Below are 23,385 nucleotides of genomic sequence, written 5' to 3' on the forward strand. Positions count from 1 at the left end.
CCACTGTCAACTTTACTTTCCCCTAGTTCTACAATCCAGCTGGAAGGGAAATCCAAATGCTATGTATGAGCAATACATTTCTGAGAAAGAGTCTGCTTCCTGACTAAAAATATCCACCAGAAGAAGTTTCAAAGCTGCCTGGCTAAACAGTATCCAAGGGTAATCATTAAACACTGATGATCACAGCCTTGGTCATTCATACAAATCACTCTGTGGTCAGAAATCTGCGGTTTAAAAGACATTAAGACCTCACTGGTGACTCTCCTGAAATGTCTGAGTTTTACACTTTTCTGTGTCAGTTAAAAATAAACCTAAATAAAAAGAAGTGCATTTTGTTTCAGACTAGAGCTTCTGTATACATAGATGGTAAAGAAAGGGCCTGGTGATTTTCTTCTAGAGGATGAACATCACTGCCAGCAATATTTACTTATTTTTCCTTTGAGATACAGTCCTCCTGGTCAGCCTTAGACTTATTTAATATCCCAGACTGGGCTTGAACTTGTGGTGACCCTCACATCTCAGCTTCCTGAGTACTGGGATTACAGGTGTGTGCCACCATGCCTGGCAGTATTTACTTTTTATTCTCTTTTTACTGAGGTGAAATATGATTGTGTCCAATATGACTGTCTGAAAATTACAAGTACTTACAAGAGACAGATTTTGGGCAACTTGGTAAATTCAGAGACTTGGCACTATGACATTAAAAATGAATATACTTCTCAGTCCTCAGTCTGAGGACTCAGTCTGGTGAAGTGACGTCTGGCCAAATCGTTTTTTTGTTTTGTTTTTCATTTTTTTATCAGTACCGGGGATCGAACTCACGACCGCCTGCTTGCAAGGCAGGTGCTTATGCCGCTGAGCTAAATCCCCAGGCTCTGGCCAAATCTTTTTAAGTCTCAACTTTGTCACATGTGAAATGAGGGATTGATTAGATTTTTCCTATAGCTCTTCCAATTTTAGCAAATATTTATTTATTTATTTATTTTATAAATGTAAAGGTTTGTTTGAAACAGCTATACACACATTTCAAAGGGGAAAGAAAACATTGATAAACTGTAAGAAAAATAATCACTACAGAAAACCATAATACTGCGCATCTTTTTTGGCGAGAACTACTGGTTAAAATCAGAGGTCCTTGTCTGTTACAGACAAAAAAAAGCAGTTCAGATTCACTTCTTCCTTTCCTTGGATCCTTCTATTTCTCCTTTCACTTCACATCCATGAATCTTGCTCCTTCAGGTGGGACTGTAAGAAAGTTCTCCATGATTTACCCAAGTCATGCTATAATTCACGTAAATTCATAAACCTGGTGGAGATACGGTTCTACTCCACAGGCGCCAGGGAGATAGGATACAAAATGTATAATGAATTTTATGTGTGCAGAATACATTTAAAAATGTTATTTCAGGAGCAGGAAGTTGAAGGTTATTTTTATTTTCCTTTTTATATTTATCTGCATTTGCTATTAGTTCCACAGGAAATGTATGCTACATGTATAATAAAAAAGAATAGAAAAAAGATGGGCCTTATTCATGTAAAACAGTTCTCACCTAGAGGTATAAATCAGGATATCCTGTGTCTCTCTCTTTCTCATGTGCATGCGCGCGTGCACGTGTGCACACACACACATACACATCCATACAAAGTCTTACCAGGGATCTTACAAATCCAGATCCTTCAGGGTGGAAATAGGGCATGTACATTTTATTACATTATGAAAAGCCTCCAAACACAGCCCTGGTTAACAATCACTGTCTTTCAGAACTACTACAGTATAGGGGTCAAAATATACAAAGCTAACTTTTACCCTTATACAGGGCAAGTATATCTCATCTGAAAATCTCAAATCCAAAATGCTACCAAATACAAACCTCTGTGAGTAAAGCTAGATCTCTAGTTTTTGGATTACCGATGCATAACCAGTTAAGTCTACACAAATATGCTAAAGTTTGTAAAAACTCCAAAATCTAAAACATGTCTAGTTTCACTCGTTGTAGATCAGGGAGACCCAGACTGTACAAAATTAAAAACTGTTGTTGGGACTGAAGGAAGGTCAAATAAGAAACACCGTGCTGTGCAAAATCTTAGTAAGAGGCTAAAGTACAGGGCAAGTCACGGTTGAAAAACTCCTTTTAGTCCACCACCCCTTGCAGTGCAGAAATAGCCCCTGGCTAACAGGGTGCTCTACTGTCTGTGGCTTCTCTCTGCTTTGCCATGGGGGCCAGGTGAAATGCTACAAAGCCACGCAGGATTTAAAGGAGACAAGCGCACTCTCAGCTGACCATCCTACGTCTTGTTCTCAGGAAGGTCCACACCAAACCCTAACACTGCTTAGTGCTCACTTTCAGATGAGCAGATGTGTATCCTACCTTTGCAGCTTCCACCATGCGGGCTGTGGAGTCGGCCAAGAGCTTGGCTGCTGCCAGCAGCTTCTTGGAATTCTCCATGTCGATTTCAGCCTCTGCATCTGATCTCATGGCATTGACGAGATCGGAGGTGGCCTGGGCCAGGACGCGGGCCTGGCGCACCATCTCACCTAGAGGACGGCACAGGGGATTGGGCTGTTTGTTTGCTTTCCACAAGGGTCAGTCTCAGGAGCTGGTATGGTCTTGACCCAACTCCTGTGGCCAGCAGGATGGGGCGGAGTGAACCTCCATGATCTGTCTCTAAGTGGTGCTTGGAGCTCCAGGCAGAGCTGAAGGTACCCCCTGTAGCTGCCAGGAGCAGATGCCCCAAACACACTCAAGCTGAACTTTTAATTATGAGGGACAAACATGGCACAAATAGCCAGAGAGGAGCACTTTACAAAGGAAAGGCAGGGGACAAGATCACAAGGGTTCACTTTCTTTGAATCCTTACTTAGAAAACATTGTTTACCTTACTTTAAGAGCTGCTTACATAAAAACTCCAGTAATAAACTCTTTGAGGAAGGCAGACAGGAAACACTGATTTTAAATTCAGGGTTTGCAGGCTACCAGCCACCTGGTGAGTGATGTCATGTAACCCACTCTACTCTTGCCATCTGGTTTTCTCTCACACGGCAGGAACAAGGACCACAGTTTGACTACTCAAGGGCTCAGAAGTGTCCTGGCCCAGCTGTCCTCTTTGGTCACCTTTTTCTTCCCAGCACTAATCAGGATTTGATCTTATTGTGTTTGTGATTTCACTGGAATCTATTTCAACTTCCTTTTGCAACTGGGGAGGGTATAATAATCAACATTAAACATAAAACCACTCCAAAAAAAGGGATGGGCCCCTCCTTTTCCACAGTTCATTCAGGAAGAAAGCTGTAACGCTGTAGCACGACAGGGAAGAAAAAAGCTCTAACTATAAAACTGTGCTGAACTCAGTGTGCTACCCTGGATTGGGTCCTGGAATGGCAGCAAGGGCATCTGTGGAGTAAGATGGAATCTGAGCACTCTTCGTGATTTCATGAGCAATAAGGCACAGCGCTTCTCGTCTGGCTTTGACCAATGGCCCTGTACCAGGGGAGCTGTCGGAAGTGGAAGGAGGAGTGCAGGGCACATGGGAACCCTGTGCTAACTTGTGCAACTTTCTGTGAATCTACAAGTATTCCAAAAGAAAATGTTTATGTAGGACACAAAACAGAGTGAGAACAACCAAAACTTCTATTGTGTGGAACACTGTTATTTTGTTAGTTCATGAGAAGATTTAAAAGTGCACAAAGTCGGGGCTGTGAATTTAGCTCAGTGGCATAAATACCTGCTTGGCAAGTATGAAGTCGTGAGTTCAATTCCTGATACCAGGAAAAAAAAAAAGAAAAGAAAGAAAAGAAAACAAAGAAAAAACAACTTGTTATGAAGTATTGTGTGGTGCTGGCAAGGAAGTAGGAAAACAGACTTCTTACAAATTACTGGTATAGTTGCCAATTGTGTAAGGTTTTATTGCAGAGAAAATTAACAAAAAATTTTAGAATTTAAAAAGCTTGTACTCATTGGTCCAGTGATTCTATCAATAACCATAAAACGACAGCAAGACATTCTTTCAAGGATGTTTATTGTAAGCCAGGAAGATCCCAAGTTAAAGCCCAGTCTGGACAACTTATCCAGACTTTGTCTCCAAGTAACAGAGGGCCAGGCATGTAATTCAATGCATAGGCCCTTGGCTTAGCCTCCTGTACCACCAAAAACCTCAAAAGATCTTACTGAAGCTATCATTTTAAAAAATTCTAAAACGAATTGGGAAACCTGCTAGATGTTGTGAAAAGATAACTGACTGAGTGAATTATGATTCTTCTAAAAATAAAATATGATGCTGTCCCTAAAAAGGTCAGTGTACATAGGTGGATATGTAAGAACCACCCCTGCCCATGCCTCTCTCACACACAACTGTGGGAAGGTCAGGATTTCTGCTGAACGAGTTGATCACAGCCACTCTTGCCACAAGGAGTTAAGATAGGTAACTGTGAAATGGTAGGCACGATAATGTATTCCACTGCGGCACCATCTTACTGTGTATACATTCATCGTAGGATGCACCCTTGTGTAGCTTAAATAGAAATAACAAAATTTACTTAAAAAAAAAAAAAAAAACCTCCAGAGACTTTAAGTGGTTAATTCTAGGGATTTAGAGAACATACTGATGGGCATAGTCTGGAGAAATATATTTTTCAGTTAATCAATTTAAAGGTGTACTGCATGATTTTTTAAGCTACTCTTTAAGATGATCTGGTACCTTAGAAAACTTCTCTCCTGGGGACAGCCTGCCTCTCCTGGCCCTGTAAACAGACTTAGATATGCAAACCAACAAACCCAGGGCTGGCTGTCCTCTCTCAGGCCCACAGACCTAGAAAACAATTGCCCTCTGCTTTGATCATCCCAGGGCCAGGTACCAGGGAATTCGATGTGAGCTCTGTAATTTACAGCCTGGCAAAACGATGTAACCTAGCCAGTCAGTCTGAAACTGCTTACCCTGCTACACTGTACCCCAGGGAACAGCTGAAAGGCTGAGATCAGGGCCCTACAGTAGCTCTTGTTTTCTGCCCCTGACTGTCCCAGAGTTTTCTCCTGTGATCCCGTGTGGCACATCGTGACGCCGCCCCATAGGGGACCTGGGCTGCTCTGATCCACCATGAGTAGCCTCAGGAGAAGAGAAGTTTTCACTGTGAACCCAGATTATAATGGACTCGGATTAGCTTTGTGCAAGACCTTGACTGTGGCTATGGACAAGGTCAGCAGGAATCCTGGGGCTTTTTATGAGCCTCAGTGGGAAAGTCTTGGGCTGAGATCAAAGAGGACTTGTCCTTCTCAGTCATCCTTCAGCTTCTCGGTAGAAACCTTCACCACAAGGGAACCCCAGCCCCATCCTTCCTCCCGCATCGTCAGGGGGCCTCACCAGCATCGCCCATGGAGCTGAAGATGCTCTCGGTGACACACATGATGGTGTCGGTGGCCTGGTCATAGCGGCCGATGGGTTCACCTCGGCTGGCAAACTGCCGTACATGCTGCAGGAGGTCGTGCAGGGCCTGGCTGACCACGCTAGCCGCCGCACTGACCTGCTTCAGCAGCTCGGCGTCAGCAGTGGCTGCCTGGCAGGCACGGACACAGTTCTCCACTGAGCGGTCCACAAGCTTGCCCGCTTCGATCAGCTGCTCCTGGCACACAGGGGAGCTGATGGTGGGGCTCACGACCTGTGTGGGACAGAAGTAAGGCTTAGGGCTGCAGGTGATGCTGGTCTCCTGTGTCCCCGCATCCCGAGTTCCTCTGGACCCAGGGTCTCCATTCCTTAATGACAGCATTGCAGACTCAACTAAACCACTGCTGGGCTCCTCACACTCGCTGTACTTTATCTGGGGATTTCAGATGTCCCACTTACCTCCTCAGCAGTCAGGCACGATGATCTCTGTGAGGATGGCTTTGGTAGGAAAAAATTTCTGGTATTTGCCAATTATACTTCCTTGGTCTCTAGCTCTCGGGAGCCCTGTCTTCTAGGTAAGATGACCTAAGGCAATTCCGTTTCTTTTTGTAAAGGTGTCTGAACTCCACCCTGATGTACTTGGGAGACCAGAATGATTCTGTGGGTCACTTTTGGATCCTGCCATGACAAGCAGGAAGGAGACCTCTGGGGATGCTTCTAGCTAATGCACAAATCCTAACCTAGGATACAAAACACTGGGCTAAGCCAACCATAGATCTACCCAGCACAAGACGCCAACAAGTGTGCAAATGGAAATGTGCCATCTTCCAGGAAGAAGGTGGTGGGTGGGAAGGGCACTGGGGGTCAGATGGACTCAGTTCTACTGTTTATTCTTTCTGTGGCCCCAGGGTCCTCACCAGTAAGAGGGGCAATGGTGCTAGGGGAGGCTCACTGGGGAGCTTTAAGAGGTGATGTGTACACTTTGGGGCAATTCCCATCCATACTCTGACACTACCTAATGGAAAGAGCTCCCCAGAAAGCTGCAGATCATTTTTGTCTGTCTGTGTCTCTCCTCCTGTGGTTTGGTTTTTTTTGAGACAGAGCTTTACAGTTTAGGCTGGCCTTAAACTCATTTTGTTGCCCTGGCTGGTCTTGAACTCACAGTGATCCTCCTGCCTTAGCCTCCCGAGTGCTGGCATTACAGGCATGTGCCCCCATGCCTGGGCAACAGTAGATTATTTCTGAGCCTCTGTATAATAGTATGTCATACAATACAAGAACTCTTTCTGAGCACTGTCAGCAAGAAGTCCAAAGAGGAGAAACAGTAATTTTCATATAGAAGTAGATTAAGGAAAAGGACCACTGACCTAGGGACACGAGCAAAGAACAAATGATAAACACAGAATTAGGCAGCTAATGCTGAACGCTATCATGACACCTAGAAGAAGATCTCTAAGCAAGCTCTAAACTCAGACAATCCTTAACAGATTCTACCCTTGTTCCCCACAAATGGCGGAAGGCAGATAAAAGCACACAGCACTTTGCAGGAAGAGTGGGGATGCAAGCTGGCTTACCTTGGCACAAGCCACAAGCTGGGAGGTGGAAAGGGCACACTGAGTGGCAGCAGCGATCACCCTGTTCTGCAGGACGGTGTCCTCAGCCACTTGGGCAACATTCTTTGCTTTCAGCACCAACATGGCAGCAGCGTTGGCAACCGCTTTGGCCAAACTCATTAAAACATCCTAAGACAAGGGAACCCAAGACTACTCATTATTTTTTGATCACCTTTCTTTCATTTCTTGAAACTAGAAATGTGGCATCTACTTGGAGATTTTATTTGAATTTCATTTGGTCTTCTTCTTCAGCACTTTAGAATTTTTTCATTTATTGTTTTTTTTAAATATTAACTTATCCTTAGACATTGTTAAGGAAAAAAGACATGTACCTTAATAATACAGAATCTTCCTACATCGCTTAAGGAATACAAGCTTAAATCTTTAATGGGTTACTTTGAGGGAAGGAGTTTTAATTTCACCACTGATTCATATTCCCAGACTCATCCCAGCTGCAGCCAAGATCACATTTCTTGAGTATATGATGGATACGGTATATCAGAACCAGCCAGAAATACGTCCAGATGCCACAAAACATCACATGCGACAGACAGGTTATAACTTGGGGCCTCCAAGCCTTTGTGCCCCACTGGAACTTGAAAATGTATCTTTTTGGATTTCTGGTTTGTAAAAGGTTCCAAGTTATCATGAGGGAGTCAGCCGCACCTCGGCCTGCAGAGGGCAACGTTGGATGTGCAGAGACAAACAGCTTCACTGGTACCACGGCCAGGGAGCCAAGGGAGGCTCGGAACGTAAGTTATTCTCAGCATCTGTGGCCTTCTACACAGGGACTAAATTATTACGGAAAGGAGAAAGGGAGCCTACATACATAAATGAGTTACGAGGCAATCTCACTGCAGAAGAAAGGCACTCTGAGCCTGAAAGAATCAGCTTATGATTCAAATCAACCAAAAGGCATTCTGCCTGCTGCACGAAGAACCCTTGGAATCAGCCTACCAGATGCGTCCCCCATCTGTTGAACCTGAAGAATAACCACTGCTACGTTTAATTTACTTCTTTGCTTTTAATACTGAAAGCAGTTTATTTGATTTAGAAATGCCTTCCCAAACATAAGAGCCATTGTTATTTTGAGCAAACATGACAAGGCTCTCCTCCCAGAGGAAATGTGGTCAGAAGTCTTTATTAATTCATCGCACTTTTGATTCTAAATCTAAAGGGCACCCACAGAGTCTTTACAATTAGATGTTTTATGAGGGATATATTAGGAAGACTGTTCGTCTTGTGCAATTAATTAGATAGAGAGCAGAGACTTTATGCAATGCAGGTGAGTTTGAAACTATGAACTGACCAAGAAGGCTGATTCTAAAAGGGACAAAATCCCTGGTCTTAAAGGAACTGTGTAGCCCAGTCTTTTACAGGTCTGTGATGGGCCCTGGGCACACAAGAAGAAAGGAAACTAGAGGTTGTGATTGCAAAGAAGCCTGTGGCAGCTGACTGGCACCTGTTTGCCACACAACTTTTAGGAACATGGCCTGCAAAGTTATAGTTCTTGGATACCTATCTCAAAGCTCAGTGAAAACATGCAAATGTCACAAATTGCTAAAAAAGTTTTAAAACGTAGCTTCCCAAAGCAGGCCACAGTATCCCTTCACTTGATATAAATTCATTCTTTCACAATGGGATTAGGGTTCGGTCCTGTAGCAACATGATTCTTCTAAATTATGCTGTGTTAGAATCATTTAAAAAAAATCCTGTTCCTCCAATTAATTCTACCCAAAAAAAATACAGTGAGAGAAAGAATGTAGCTGCACACAGATTTTGTTGCAAACAAGGCCTTTGTCAAACTTTTCAACAAGACCACTGTTATGTAGGCTGTGTAAAATGAACCTTTGTTAGTTCTGGGAACCTATAGTACATAGAGAACACAAAAATGTTCTGAGACAGGCTCTCCAGATGCAGGAAAAGAGAGTAAGAAATCCAATGTAGGAAGCCACAGGCTACCCAGACCTGGAGGCAAGGACTTCTTTACTGCACTGGTCCTCACCTCCATGCCTCACACAAACAAAAGCATCACTGAACCTAAACCAGCCTCCCTAGCACATCCGGAAACGACAGCTTGAATTCCAATATAATGAAACAACCTGTCAAAGGAGACAGAGGCAAAACTTTAAAAAATAAAAGGATACAAGAGATGTCTTCATGAAGAATGGTGACTTTCTCCTCCACTATCCTTAAATAATAATATTTTTGAGGGAAGTAAATAGGCTACTTCAAGATAATCAAGCCTGGCAGACCAGCAGCTAAACCTACTGGATTTCTAAGCAGGCACCTGTCCACAAAGGACTACCTCCACATCAGACCAATGCTAGGACAGTTCAAGGGTCTGGAATGGAAATATGGACAAGGACACAACCAGTTTGGGCTTAGTGGATATTCTGATGCAGTCTGCAGTGAATTCTACTTGTATTAAAGTTATTCCTGGCCAGCTGGGTGAAAAAGACTTCCAGGAAGTCATATGGAGAGCCACCCTCATCATAAGAACGTTATTGCACTTAACACCTCATTGGACTACAGGAAACGGTCCTGTACTCTCCTATGTGGAGAATGAGTGAGACACAAATATTTTCATGGATAAAGCCATATATTATATATGTATAGAATGCCCAGAAAATTGATGATTAGAAAAGCTAAATAAATGGTTTAGGATAATGATGTAAGGAAAATGGCTTTTTCCATTAAAGAATTAAAAAAAAATAATAATATTCAAAAGACTTCACTCTTCCAATAACACCCCAGAATCTTATTCCTGATGGGTCAAGGAAGATTTGCTTTATTTTCCACCTCTCTCTCCCTGTTCAGGTCTGTGCCATCTCTTAGATTCCTTTCCAAGACTGTGAGGCTGTAGATATCTTACTTGGAATCGCTCATCAGTCTCATTCTCTCCAATCTGTCTCAGGAGATCCCCACTGGCTTGTCCAATGCTTCCAGCAGCAGTCAAAACGGTCTGTCGGGGCTGTGAACAAAGAATCCACTTCAGATAGAAAGAAACTGAATTTCCTCCACTGAGACATGAGATGCGGCAGTACAGAGAGGAATCACACAGGCCTGGCTCATCTTGAACATAAATTGGAATCTTACATTGTTTGCCAGACAGAAGATGAAAATGTCTTTTAAAATCTGTGCAAGTAAACACTTCATGTTTCATAAACCAGCAATAGGTGGATGGATTGGAAGTCTACTAAACGAGCCTCAGACAGTTAGTAGGAAGCTTCACAGTATGTGCTTTATGAAAATCAGGGCACAAACTGGTATCCTCTTTAAATGTGTACTAGTCACAGGTGTTAAGATGCTGGTGTTGCAGCCAATCCAATACTTTAGTGAGGAGACTTCCAAGTAAGAACTCAACTGATCCTCAAGGTTGAACAACAGTATTTGTATCTATTTTAATAACTATCAGGGCCACCATGGGTGAACGAGCCCTATAAGGGTGGAGGGGACAATGCGGAAGGCTGGAGCCCAGCATCCCCACAGGATGCAGTCTCCTCCTTTGAACTGGAGAACTTACCTCTCCAGAAGTGGGCTGCACAGCTTTTAGCAAATCAGACACTGCCCCAGCCAGGGTCCTTGCAGCTCTGAGCAAGTCCTCACCGCTGCCCACCTCGTCGTCCATGAGGGCCGCCAAGAGCTTCACGCCCTTGGACATCTCCGTCAGGTTGGAAGAAATAGTGGTGATAGCGCAACCCACGGCTGTATAGTCCGTGTCTGCCGGGTCACCTGGGACAGAGGAGGCAGCAGGATGGAGGAAGATGGTGAAGGATGAGGACCCGGAGTAGCAGAGCCAGACACGCACCGGTGGGTGCTCATACCCCACTGCCCTGCGAGGATCAGGCGCAGAGTGCTGCGGGAGCATGGTGAGAGGGAGCACATCCACCTCCAGCTAACTGCCGCGAGGTCCTCTCTCTGGAGGACTCAGCATATTGAGACGTCAAGCATAGGCACCTTTAAGATTCGGGCTCAGCACCTCACGGCCTTTTCCTTCTAGGTCCCTATTAGCAGCTCAGGCCTCGACACTGCTCCTGAAACCCAGGTACGGTGTGGAGTGAAGCCAGAGCCCTTCTTTGGGAGTCACCCCATGCCAGAGGAGACTAATGCTAGGAAAGACAGGCGAAGGCACGGATGACGGATTCATTCATTCATTCAACACTGCGTTCAGCTCCCAGCAGGGGGAAGCTGGCCCTGGCAGACAGTGAAGCACTTCCCACAGGGCTGACAACATGGGGAGCCTTAAACGCTTGTAAAGGATGGGGCCTGATAGCTATGAGGTTGAAGGAGATGTTTCTTACATTTCCCCCGAATCTCTGGGAGAAAATGGCTAAACCAAGCCACATGCCTAAAAAGAGACTCTTCCCATATGAAAATCTGTTATTTCAATAAAAGAATAACTTTCTTTTCTGCACAAAACCACAGCACACCACAAATCACTCAGGGACTTACCAGCCGTGAGGTTAACGACTGAAGCCGTTCCAGCTGTAATAGCGTCGACTTGAGAGTGGATTTCATGTTTGGATTCATCCACTTTGTTCTGAACCCATACCCTAGATGCCTGCAAAGCCAGACACAGTGTGACACACTCGGGGCACACAAAGACCCGGGAGACCAGAGAAGCCGTGCCATAGAACAAGAACAGCCTTTTGGCTAAGGTGTCCCCAGTGGCTGGCACCGCCTGGGCTCCTGGGTCATCATAAACGGTGTCATTAACAGCACTCTTGCTTGTTCGGAAACGCATGGGCTGGGATGCATATTCTCCAAGTCTTATACTAGTTATTATTTTTTTTTTAAGTTTTGAATTCTATTTGGCTTTATCTAGATAAATTTAACTAAAAAGAGAGGGAATACCCATGCTGAGGTCTAAAATAATCCTGCACATGAACAAGAACTGCTGTTGGCAATTTTCACCTTGCTTTTTTAGATAGCAAGGTCTGAATTCAAGCATACTGGCTCATGAGGATTCTCCAGGAGTGCGGGAAGCGACCTCCTCTTTACATAAACCAAGGAGATGATTAAAAGCTGTATTTGTGTAGATGTGGCCCTTCTAGGATGCCCTGAGACCCTCGTTCTGGATCCAGCTCCACCACTGAAGGTGATGAAGAACAAATTATATGCAGGTCCTGAGCTTTATCCTTTTCCTATTCTAGTACTTCAATGGATTCTAAAAACCTTTCCAGCTCTTACACTTTGTTTGAACCTATAAATAGTAAAACCTCTATTATTAGACAAGAGGAAGGGAATAGGAGTAGGGACGGATGTGATCCATAAGCATGTATGAAAATATCACATTGAAACCCAATAGCTTTAAGACTAGGCAATGATAAAAATATATTTTAATATGTTAAGAAAAAGTAGTAAAATCTCTGTTTTCTGGCATTTCAGGACTTGCCTAGTAAACAACCACTTCCAGTGAACATACTGGTACATTCTTCCCAAAACATCCCAAAAATGTCAATCTAGGCTGAGGATGTGTCTAGTGCTAGTAACATCTGGCTGGTAAAGCAGAAGCATCACATCGGAATATTTTAAAGATCTGTCTGAATTGTCCGGATAGGGTATCCGCCATCTGTTTTCACTCTGTAGTTCCCCAGAGTAAAACACTTAACAGTTTCAGGTCCTCAAGAGGGAGAACCCAGGGACACCAGCAAGCTCTGTGCATGAGAGTGCACAGCCAGGGGGCAGCATTCGGGGGCAGTTTGGACATTGACTGTGACAACGCTAATGTGGGCCACACTTGGGCCTTAGGACGCTCCAAGCTCCCTTGGTGACTCTGAGGTCAAAGCCAGGATGAGGTCAAGACTCCTTGGCAGTGCTCCGCCAGTGTCAGTGGGCACAAAGGGCAGCTGGGGCCTGAGATTCCAACTCAGCAGGATGGAGACGGCCTACAGTTCGGCCCCAACCGTGAGCTCCTGGGTGCTGTAAATGCTGCATAATCGGAGGGGCGAGGGGTTTGCTGGGTTTAGACAACAGCAGCTATAGGAAGGACTCTGGGCTGCTCATCCTGCCTCAACTGGGATGCTCAACAGTACTGTAGTAACTTAGAGGTTTTTCAGAGCACGGTCCCCAGAAAAACAGCATTTGTATCTCGGGAATTACTGGAATCGCACATTCTAAGACCGAATGTCAGAGTCATAAAAATTGGGGGGACGGCCTGGCAAAGTGTTTTAACAAGCTTTCAAAGTGATTCTGCTATGTGCTAAAACTTGAGAACCACCGATAATACCAGGTAATACTTCCTGAGCTCTTTCACATGTCAGGCACTGTGCGAGACTCCTGCAAGTGTTTAGATGATACATCATGTCTCCATACAACTCTACTTATGGATGACCAAGAGGAAACTCAGAGAGGTTAAGCTGCCAAGATTCAGACAGTCAGTGAGTAGAGGACCTGGGATCCAAGTTCTCAGCCTGGTAGTATTATCCAAGCCATCGGTGATGATCTTCTCCTAGGATGCAACAGACAAGATCCAACATCTTGAAAAACACCAGACTTCCCCTGTCACCTAACTGGAGATGGATTCACTTGGTGGAACTCAGACAAAATGCAAACTTCCTGACTTCTGAAAGGACAGAGAATAAAAACCACAGATCATTATTTACCATGTCTTGGCCGAGAGGTGGCAGGGAGTCGAGCTCGCTGAGGTCATCCTGGGCCTGCTGGACTGCGTGCATGCTCGTGTTGATGGTCCCCATCAGAGCCTGCTGGGCAGAGGTCTGCGAAGGCAGAAGAGCACAGGCGGTCATGGCACATTCCTGGGCCTGACATGACTCTCCAGGCAACACAGAGCAAAAAAACAAAAAACAAACAAAAAAAAAACCTCAGCTCCATTAAAGCAACATCTCAACAAGCACTGGAAACACCTCCCTTTTCAATGAGGGGCCAAAAATAGACATTGTGTTATATTAATAGACTTTAAATGAAGGTGATTGCAATGGAGGAATCATAATTGGAAGAGTACAGAGGGATTAATTAGTTGACAGATGCCTCAGAAGTGTTTTTTCAGGGGAAGCAAAGAGGTCTAATCTTTTGGTACTGAGAACAAAAGATCTCATGCATAGAAAACTCAAGTATAAACAATTTCTTGAGGATTGAAAGATACTACTCAAATTTCCAGACAACAGGCTAGTTTTGAGTCAAATTATTTCTAATCTTTGAAACTCTTGACCTTTCAAAGCTGTTAGTCAATAACAAGATCCCCAGGGGATCTGAGTCAGACAGACCAAGAGTTAAAAAGAATCAATTGACTGGAGCGAAACACTGTGATCACTAAAGACCCAGTCTATTTCCACATCTGGGCCAATAAAGCTTGATGCTTCTACAGCAGGGAGCAGGCTTCTATCCCTATGGCACAGTTGTGCTGCCAGGTCCTTAATTCTCCAGCCCTCCAAGAAACCTCTGATCTCCAGGAGTGACCAGCATCATCAGTTTATGAAATGCACCATGGTCCACATGGCAGTCGGACACCTCCCGAGCACCACCCTTCACCACTGCTAGGGTCATCCCTATGTGAAGGAGCAGGGATGAGTGCAGGGATGCTCACCAGTGGAGGCATGTGCCCACGATGCATCTGTCCCACCATGACCTGCTGCTGTGGCGAAGGCATGCTGCCCACATTGAAGGTCTCTGGCCCGCTAGAGCCAGAGCGCATCACAGCTGGTAGTGCCACTGAGCCATGCTCTGCCTTGCCTGTCCGATTGAACTGCTGCTGCAAGATGGTGGACCTGCAGAGAAAGGCGGTTGGTCACTGGAAGGAGTCACGCATGTGGGCTGTGGTGAGTAACACCACAGATGTCACAGCTGCTCACTGATGGGTGCAGTGAGGCCCAATTCACAGAGGCGCGTCTAGAAGGGGACTGGGGAATGAAGCAGGGTACCCAAGTGTCAGGAGAAGACCTCCAGATGGCACCTTTCCAATCAGCAGCATAAACAGCTTCTCTCTATCAGTCCATCAACAGGTGCATCTTGTTATGTAACTATTTTTTCTCAAAGATTAAAACCAAACCCATATTCCTACAATGGTGATGTCCCAAGTGAAGATTCTGGATAGAGTGACTTATTTATTAGGCAAATCATGCCGGAAAGGACACTGATTCCATAAATGTCTCCCTGAGGTCAGTTTCCATTCTGGGAATCAGAGATAGGGGTCATTTCTCCTTATCCTGAAGGGAGAAACGTCCAAATGAACAGAAAGAAAATCTCTCACGTCTTAGCTCCTCTCCTCCAGGTTCAAGTCCTCTGATGTGGAGGATTTTTCCTCATTTCTAGAGCTTTGAGAGACTACTTAGTACCTTTCCCAGATCATTTTTACTAAAAATAGGGAAGATGCTCATTTAGGCAGTCTAACAAAAAATTTTTAAATTTTTTACGTTTTTAGCTTCTTCAAATGAGTGGTAGGTGCAAAAGTCTTTGATCTTCTGATGCCTAAGGTGACATGTCTTTCCAGCTGACAGTGCTCACCTATCAGGAAGCCCTAGCTTAGGGATCCCCAGTGAATGGTCACTAATAACTTCAAGGACATAAGGTGCTCTGAATCTGCATCCTGTCTCTACCAACATGCATATCTCAACTAATTTCATGATCTTTGGTTTCCTCATCTTGGAATCTGGGATAGCCTCTGGGTGGGCCTATTTCTTGCACACGGAGTTGTAGTTGGGATCAAATGAGAAATCAATGCCAGACACACACATAAGATGAAAACAAAAACAATGATCATGTTTGACATAAAAGAGTGTCTATGCGGATTTTCCAACAAATGTCACATACCAAGTGCTCACTAGTGTTACTAAATCTGCTCCTCATCTATAAACAGGAGTAACTTGGAACTGTTCTGAATACAAAATGATGATGATATGCGTAATAATCGCATATACTATGAGCCAGGTGAGGCTTTAAGTGCTTCACCACTAACTCAGTCATCCACATGACACTTCCAGGGGGTAAATTTTATCACTGCTTCCATTTTTTAGATGGGTTCATGCAAGTAGAGAATTCAGAGCCACACAATAAAGCAGAATCCAGGAAGGTTGGTGCCAGAACCCATGTTCTTGACCCTCCTCTTTGCTGCCCCCTAGCCCATGGGATAAGCACTGTGTCACAGACAGTAACTCTTCAACTGGCTACACAGAGTCCCTTCCCCTCAAAGGCTCAAGAGCAAACAGAGGCCACTTCTCAGCTTCTTAAAGACAATAGCTCAGTTCCCGGGATGTAAATGCAGAATGGGATTCAGGCGGCCTCACTGCTTCTACAGACGGAGGTCAATACAATCTCCTGCTCAGTCTTCCTGAAATCATTACCCCAACTCCCAAGACAGATCTGACACCAAGCTGAGATGAAGCCTGGAGAAGCAAGACTGAACTACAACATGCACTAACATCTCCACCAGGTGAGACAGGGTGCAGAGCTGGTGGGGGACACCTGCCCACCTTGGGAGAGGGTGGGTCCCCAGGGCTGCCGATACTTACTTCTTTGGGGAGACTGACTCCTCTAACATAGTTGACTCCTCGTCACCTTCTAATCCAAATCTATCTTTGCTTTGTTTCTGGAGGTAAAACAAGAAGCAACAATGACAGTTAGCAGATCTTAAGGCCAGGGCCTTGGATGTTAATATTTACTCTAAATTGCTTGTATTAGGTATTTAATAAGTAATGGGCAAACAGCATGATGAAATAATTAAAATACACAATTTAACACACAAATATTTAGGAGATTTTTTGGTCTCTTTTATTACACAGATACTACACAGCATAAAAAGTCAAGGTGCACATATTAATCTTCGATCACGACTTGACCATTTGGAAGGGCTGAACTGTGAGGCCTTTAAGAAATCTTCATTTTTCTGTATCCCATGTGGCACATAGCCCCATTAAATTCGGTAAAAATAAAATGAAAACTACAAAGAACACCTCCCGCCCTCATTCTGAGTTTCCACGAGGGCCGGAAAACAAACGGCTACCTGGGGAAGAAGCCACCACAGGGCCAGCCCAGCTCATCCACTAACTGAGGAAACACCACTGCTCACCACCCAGCAGTTAACAGAAGGAACCTGCGCTGCTGCACGGTCAGAACCTCCTGCGACGGATGAGGGCAAAGATTAAACTAGGAATAGGGATTTTCTTGCAAGGCAGCCACATCCTCTCAACTTGGCCTTGTGACAAAGCAGTGTTGCTTTTCCAATTTGCGTCCACAAGAAATACCTTTTTGAGGATGATGTCGATGTATCCCGCAATCAGCTGGGATATTTGCTCTCCCTCAGTGGTCTGGACTGAGTAGTAGCTTTCCTGATACTCTCCAAAATCCTGAAAGAAAGAAAAATAGTATCAGGGGAAATACGGCCTCATTAGATCTACCAGCAGTTTTAAAGACTCAGACGTCGGGTTCTGAATCCTGTGATATACACCTGTTCCTGTTTCTTCCCTCTAAACAAAACTGAACATTTAAAAATTCATTCAACAGTGCTAAAACTAGAAAGGTAGTCTGGCTGGGGGTTTTAGGACTTAAGGTATTCATTCCAATGTGGTTGGTGAGTTCTTAGGTTTTCTTTTGGATCCCGTATAATTCCAAGAGCTCGAGAGACTTGCTTGCTAAGTGGAACCTCCAAGAGGCAGCTCCCAGAAAGCTGCATTTTCTGGCCACAGGATGAGGAGAGGGAAAACCCAAGTTGAAGCCACCATGTCACCTCATCCCCCTGGGCGGCTGCTCACCAGCAGGTGCACAGCAGTGAAACTCAGACCTCCCAGGCACAAGAGGGAGGTTGGGAGCAGCACAGTGAAGACCTGTGTCTCCCTGCTATCCACTGAGCAGCACGAAGAGAATCAGGCCGGCTGGCTTCGGCTTCCTCCAGCCACGGCAAGGTAGGAAAGTGCCTTCTGCTCTCACAGAGAGAACCAACAAGGTCTGAGCACAAACTCAGACAGTATCTAAAAGACAGAGCCATCCAGCACAGCGCTGCAGGGGCTCAGAAAACTAAAGGAGTCCTTGCAACAAAAGTCCATAAGCAGACCGGAACAATGCACATGAAACCTGAACAAGTCCACCAAAACAGATGTAAGTAAGATCAAGAGTCTCCTAGCATAATCGCTAAGCTGGCCAGGATGAAATAATAATTCATATTCATATTAGGAACCAGGACAACCACAACAGCAATCAGAAGGCAAACGATGGAAGCCAGTAAATGACAACAGAGTTACATGGTAAGGACTTTTAAAGCAGCTGCGTGATGGTTAAGGGTGTCAGTGTGATTGGCTTGGGAGCTGCCCAGGGGACTACCAGGAAAGCACCCTGCAGGGTTCATTTGGGTGGATCCTGCCAGTGTCACTCTCGGATCTACGCACGGTCCCTATCCCTGTCCCTCTGGGCTCTTCTCTGGCTCTGCTCCCCTGCAGGAACTGAGCAGCTTTGCTCCTCCAGGGTATTTCTGCCTCAGCCCGGCCAATCCCCAGATGGAAAGACTGACCATGGCCTCCCTAGGCTATGGGCATGGCACTGTATTTGGTTGCAGCGGTGGGTAAACTCACTAACACACGCCATAAAGATGTTTTGACAATTAGTTACCAGTTTCTTGAAACAAATGAGAAAAAGTTTCAAAGAGATGAAAGTCACAGTGAAGAACCAAACAGAGAAATTAACTGAAAAAATACAGTAATCTAAAATGTAATATCTCATGGGATAGACTAGACAGTACTAAAGAGATTAAAGAGAGCAGAATCAATAAATTTAAAAATAGATCAATAGAGTTTAATCAGTCTGAATGACAAAGAGGAAATTTTAAAAAGTGCAGCTTTAGAGAGCTTTAGGGGAAACAATAAAATATCTAACATGAATATCATTAGAATAAGAAAAGGAGAGGTCATTATAAGAAAAAAAACTACAGATACAATCACTGAAACTTTCCCCAAATTAAAGATATTAACCTACAAATTTATCAAACTGGTAAAACTCCAAAACAGGATACATGCTAAGACATCCATACCAATGTAATTTTGAAAACCAAAAATAAATAATAAAAATCTGAAAAACAATGTGGGAAATATGATAATATTACCTCTAAGTAAACACTAACTTCAGTATTAACGAATTTCTCATCTGAAAACAGGGTGAGAAGAAAATAGTGTGGCATTTGTAAAGTTCCACAAGAAAAGAATTGTCAATCTCAACTATAGTGTATGACAACTTAGCTTTCAGCAGTGAAGAAGAAATGAAAACAGTCTCAGATGAGGGAAAACTAAGAATCTGTTGCTTGCAGACTCCCCTTGAAGAAGGCCCAAATACAAAGAAAATGGTAACAGAAGGCTGAGACTGTCTGAAATGTGAAAAACGAGATACATAAAAACAGATATAGAGTCTAGGATTGTAGCTCAGTGGCACAGTGCCTGCCTGGCAAGCACGAGACCCTGAGTTAGATTCCTGGTAAAAACAAAACAAAATGATACAATTTTCATTATATGGGCCTTTCAGTTGCTTGGTTAGGTTGATTCCTAAATATTTCATTTTTCTTGATGTTATTGCAAATGGTACTGTTTTCCTAAACTGACACCGAAGTTTGATGCCAACAACATTCCTCATGGATCTAGAAAAACAATCTTAAAGTGCATATGGAACCAGAAGAGATCCAGAACAGCAAACGCAACCCTGGGTAATAAGTTATATTACAAAGCTATATTGATAAAAACAGCGTAGTCCTGGCACATAAACAGCCTGTGCATTTGTAACGTGGCATTTACAATTGTCATTGTGGCATTTACAAATGCCACTTTGTTTAGTGGAACAGAGTGGAGGATACAGAAACCACTTCAGGTGCATTCAGCTACCTTGATCTTTGAGAGAGGGGCCAAAAACATACATCGGAGGGAAAGACATCCTCTTTTACAAATGGGGCTGGCAAAACTAGCTCTCTGTATGCAGAAGACTGAGTCTAGACTCAGTATCTCTTACTATGTACTAAACTAAAATCAAAGTGGCTCAAAAATCTACAACAGAAACAAGCTGCTAGAAGACAAAACAGGTAAACATTCTTAAAGTCATAGGCACAGGCAAGGACTCTGAACAGAATCCTAATGGCATAAGAAATAACATCAAAAATCAACAAATGGGATCCCATCAAATTAAAAGGCTTCTGCACAGCAAAGGGAAAACCAGCAGAGTGAAGACAGAATCTACAGGACAGGAAAACAATTTTGCCACATACATCTTAGGCAGAAGATTAATATTTGTAATTTACAAAAACTAAAAAAACAAAACTTAGACCTCCCCCACAAAGACAACCAATCAAAGAAACAGCAATTGAAATGAATAGACATTTCTCAAAATAAGGATAAATGGAACATAAATATATGACAAAAATGTTCAATATTGCTGGTCACTAGAGAAATGCAAATTAAAACAACACTGAGATTCTACTTATTCTAGTAAGAACAGCAATCAAGAAATCAGCTAGTAACAAATGCTGGCAAGGCTATGAGAAATAAAGAACCATTCTACACTGTTGATAGAGTAAACTAATACAACCGTTACAGAAATCAGTATGGGGAGTCCTCAAAAGACTAAAATAAGAAATTCCATTTGACCTAGGCATTCTAGCTGTCTCCCAAAAGATTAAATACAACATATTACTGTGATACATGTATATCCTTATCTATGGCAGCACAATTCATAACAGCTAAACCATGCACGTGGCCTATATGTTTATCTTGTTTATCTATGGATAAAAAGATGTGGTACAACCTTTATCTACAATGGCATACTACTCTCCTACAAAGAAGGATAAATTTGAATCCATTTTCCTGAATCCATAATGTTGTATGAAGTAATTCATATACACAAGCTTAAATACCATATGGTTTTTGTTACATGACAAACCACAAGTGTAACTAAATCAAACAGTAAAATGAAGACAGACAACAGGGAAATGGGGAGATAGGTGTTTTTCAAATGGGAAGGGGACCGAGAAATGCTAGGAGAGGGTACAGGAGGAGAAGGACAACGAGATAAAAGAATACTAAGATGTGCCATGTACATGTACCAGCTACCCACAGTGAATGTATTCATGATTTACTGTAAACATGTACTAAATTTTAAAAGATGTACATATGACAATCTTTCCCTCATGAGGTCCTTTAATCATATTTCATGTTTGAAGCCAAATTTGTAACACCATTTCATATATTTAATGTGTATAAAAATACTTAAACAATTTTATTCAAAAGTTAGGAAGGGTAAAGAGACCTATTTGGAAATAAGGTTTATATACTTCACTCAAACAGGTAAAAACCCAACACAACTGGCCAGGTGTTTAGCTCAGCGGGCCTAAGTGCCTGCTTGGCAAATACAAAGTCATGAGTTGATCCCCACTATCAAAAAACAAACAAACAGATAGACAACCACTCAATACAAGTAGGTTGTAATTAGTTTCAAATGTACAAATATTAATTTCTAGGATATAATTACTAAGAACATTAAATAAAGTGATATACCAAAAACAAATAGATTAAACACTTAAAAATGTTAAAATAACATTTTTAAGGAGTCAAAGAGGGAAAAACAAGGGAAAAAAGCTGTAAGAGACTTAACCCTCCAATATGTCGATAACTAATTTAAATGCTAATAATCTACAAATATCAATCAGAAGATATTGACAGAATGGATTAAAGGGGGAAAACCCCCCACAATTTTTCAAATAATTATGTTCTCTACAAGAAAATTATTTCAAATACAAGAGTTTACATAGAATGAAGGTAAAAGGATTTGAGAAGATGTGTTATACAAACAATTTTCCCCCAATTCCAAGGATCAAACCCAGGGCCTTACATATACTAGTGCAAGTACTTCTAACACTGAGCTACAACACTAACTACAAACATAAATAGGCATATTGATACCACATAAAACAGGCATCAGAGGAAAATATTACTAAGACAAAATAGTACATAAAATAAAACAATGCCTCCATTATGAAGATATAGAAACTGTGAACAAATAGGCATCAAATAACAAGGTTTCAAAATATATGAAACAAAAACTGATACAGCTGGGGCCTGGGGATTTAGCTCAGTGGCATAAGTGCCTGCCTTGCAAGTAGGCAGTTGTGAGTTCGATCCCCGGTACCGATACAAAAGAAAAAGACAAAAAAAAAAAAAAAAAAAAAACTGATACAGCTAAAGGAAGAAATAGAAAAATCTACAATTATTGTTGAGAACTTTGCTCTCAGAAAAATGACAGAATTGTTCGTGAGACAATTAACAAATAGGTAGCCCAGTAAAATACATCAAGAGCTGAGATCTAACTGGTATTTCCAGAACACACTGAACTAGCAGTACAATGTGCATTCTTTCCTAGCACTCAAGGAACATCCACGAAGAACGAATAAAACAAAACTTTCACAGTAAGAAAGACTGTGTATGCTGTCTGATCACCATGACATCAAACTAAAACTAAAACTAAAACTAAAACTAAAACTAAAACTAAAAATCAATAATAGAAAGGTAACAGGGAAAGCTCCCTACAACTGACCATGACAGTCACAAAGTAGAAATCAGTAGTAGAAAGAGACAACAGAAGACTCTCTAAATGCTTGGAAATTAAATAAAAAACAAGAGTAGGAAGGAAAGAAATATTACATATTACAAACATTAATACAGCTTTATATAAAACATAATTTATTTTAAAAAATTTGATAACAAAGCATAATAGTCCATTTAGGCACCCATCCTCACCTTTACCATGTACCTCCCTCTCCAAAGTTAACATTACCAAGTCCTTCAGCAGTTTCTTCTAGCATTTCTAAACAGCAATTCTCATTGGCTTATTTTAGAAATCCTCCATGATTTCCTGCATGTTTAAGGGTCGTGCAGGTACAGTGTTACTGCCTACAGTAAGAAACATGTGCAGTTTCCAATGATTCCTTCCAGCTGACACGAGTACATCAATTTATGATCAAATTACGTATTACTAATTACAAAATCCTAATTACTCCTTGCAAATTCTTTTCTTTCATTAAGAAAAACCTTATTATGAGATCTTGTCTAGATGCAAACTATGTTTCAAGTGTTCCCTCAAACACTTCAGGGTTGGGAAGAAACTGACAAGTTCAAATGCTCTTTTGATTTTTCTTATTCCTCAACTTGCCATAAAAACCCAGCTGCCCTGTTGTTTCCCAAGTAAATGTTGCTCTAGAGAGCCACGTGATCATCCTTCACTAGCAGCAAACAGTGAAGTTGGGAGAAGGAATTCAGAGGTCTGAGTGCAATGAACAGACACTTCCCTACTTTCCATCAATTTTAAATTAATTGTTTTTATTACAATCATCTCATTTAACGCTGGACGCTTGGACAAGTAGGTTACCACTATCCCCATTTATATCTGAGGAAATGAAGGCTCATACAAGAGAGGAACT

General features: G+C 42.7%; 1 protein-coding gene across 7 annotated transcripts in view; it reads right to left on the reverse strand.

Annotated features, from left to right (window-relative positions):
* Tln2 (talin 2) overlaps positions 1-23,385 on the reverse strand; it is a 377,519-nt gene that overhangs the window by 109,427 nt on the left and 244,707 nt on the right. For all 7 annotated transcript variants that reach the window (XM_063243368.1, XM_063243367.1, XM_023562272.2 and 4 more), the window contains 10 exons: positions 17,192-17,293; positions 16,460-16,536; positions 14,539-14,719; positions 13,598-13,711; positions 11,445-11,553; positions 10,516-10,724; positions 9,865-9,963; positions 6,951-7,118; positions 5,356-5,650; positions 2,370-2,536 (listed from right to left, as the gene is read on the reverse strand). In XM_063243368.1, coding sequence (XP_063099438.1) covers positions 2,370-2,536; positions 5,356-5,650; positions 6,951-7,118; positions 9,865-9,963; positions 10,516-10,724; positions 11,445-11,553; positions 13,598-13,711; positions 14,539-14,719; positions 16,460-16,536; positions 17,192-17,293 — 1,521 coding nt within the window. The remainder of the gene's footprint in view (positions 1-2,369; positions 2,537-5,355; positions 5,651-6,950; positions 7,119-9,864; positions 9,964-10,515; positions 10,725-11,444; positions 11,554-13,597; positions 13,712-14,538; positions 14,720-16,459; positions 16,537-17,191; positions 17,294-23,385) is intronic.

The sequence above is a fragment of the Cavia porcellus genome, unplaced genomic scaffold (assembly GCF_034190915.1).
Source record: "Cavia porcellus strain 051 isolate PalLab524CR breed Dunkin Hartley unplaced genomic scaffold, mCavPor4.1 scaffold_38, whole genome shotgun sequence".
Taxonomy (NCBI): domain Eukaryota; kingdom Metazoa; phylum Chordata; class Mammalia; order Rodentia; family Caviidae; genus Cavia; species Cavia porcellus.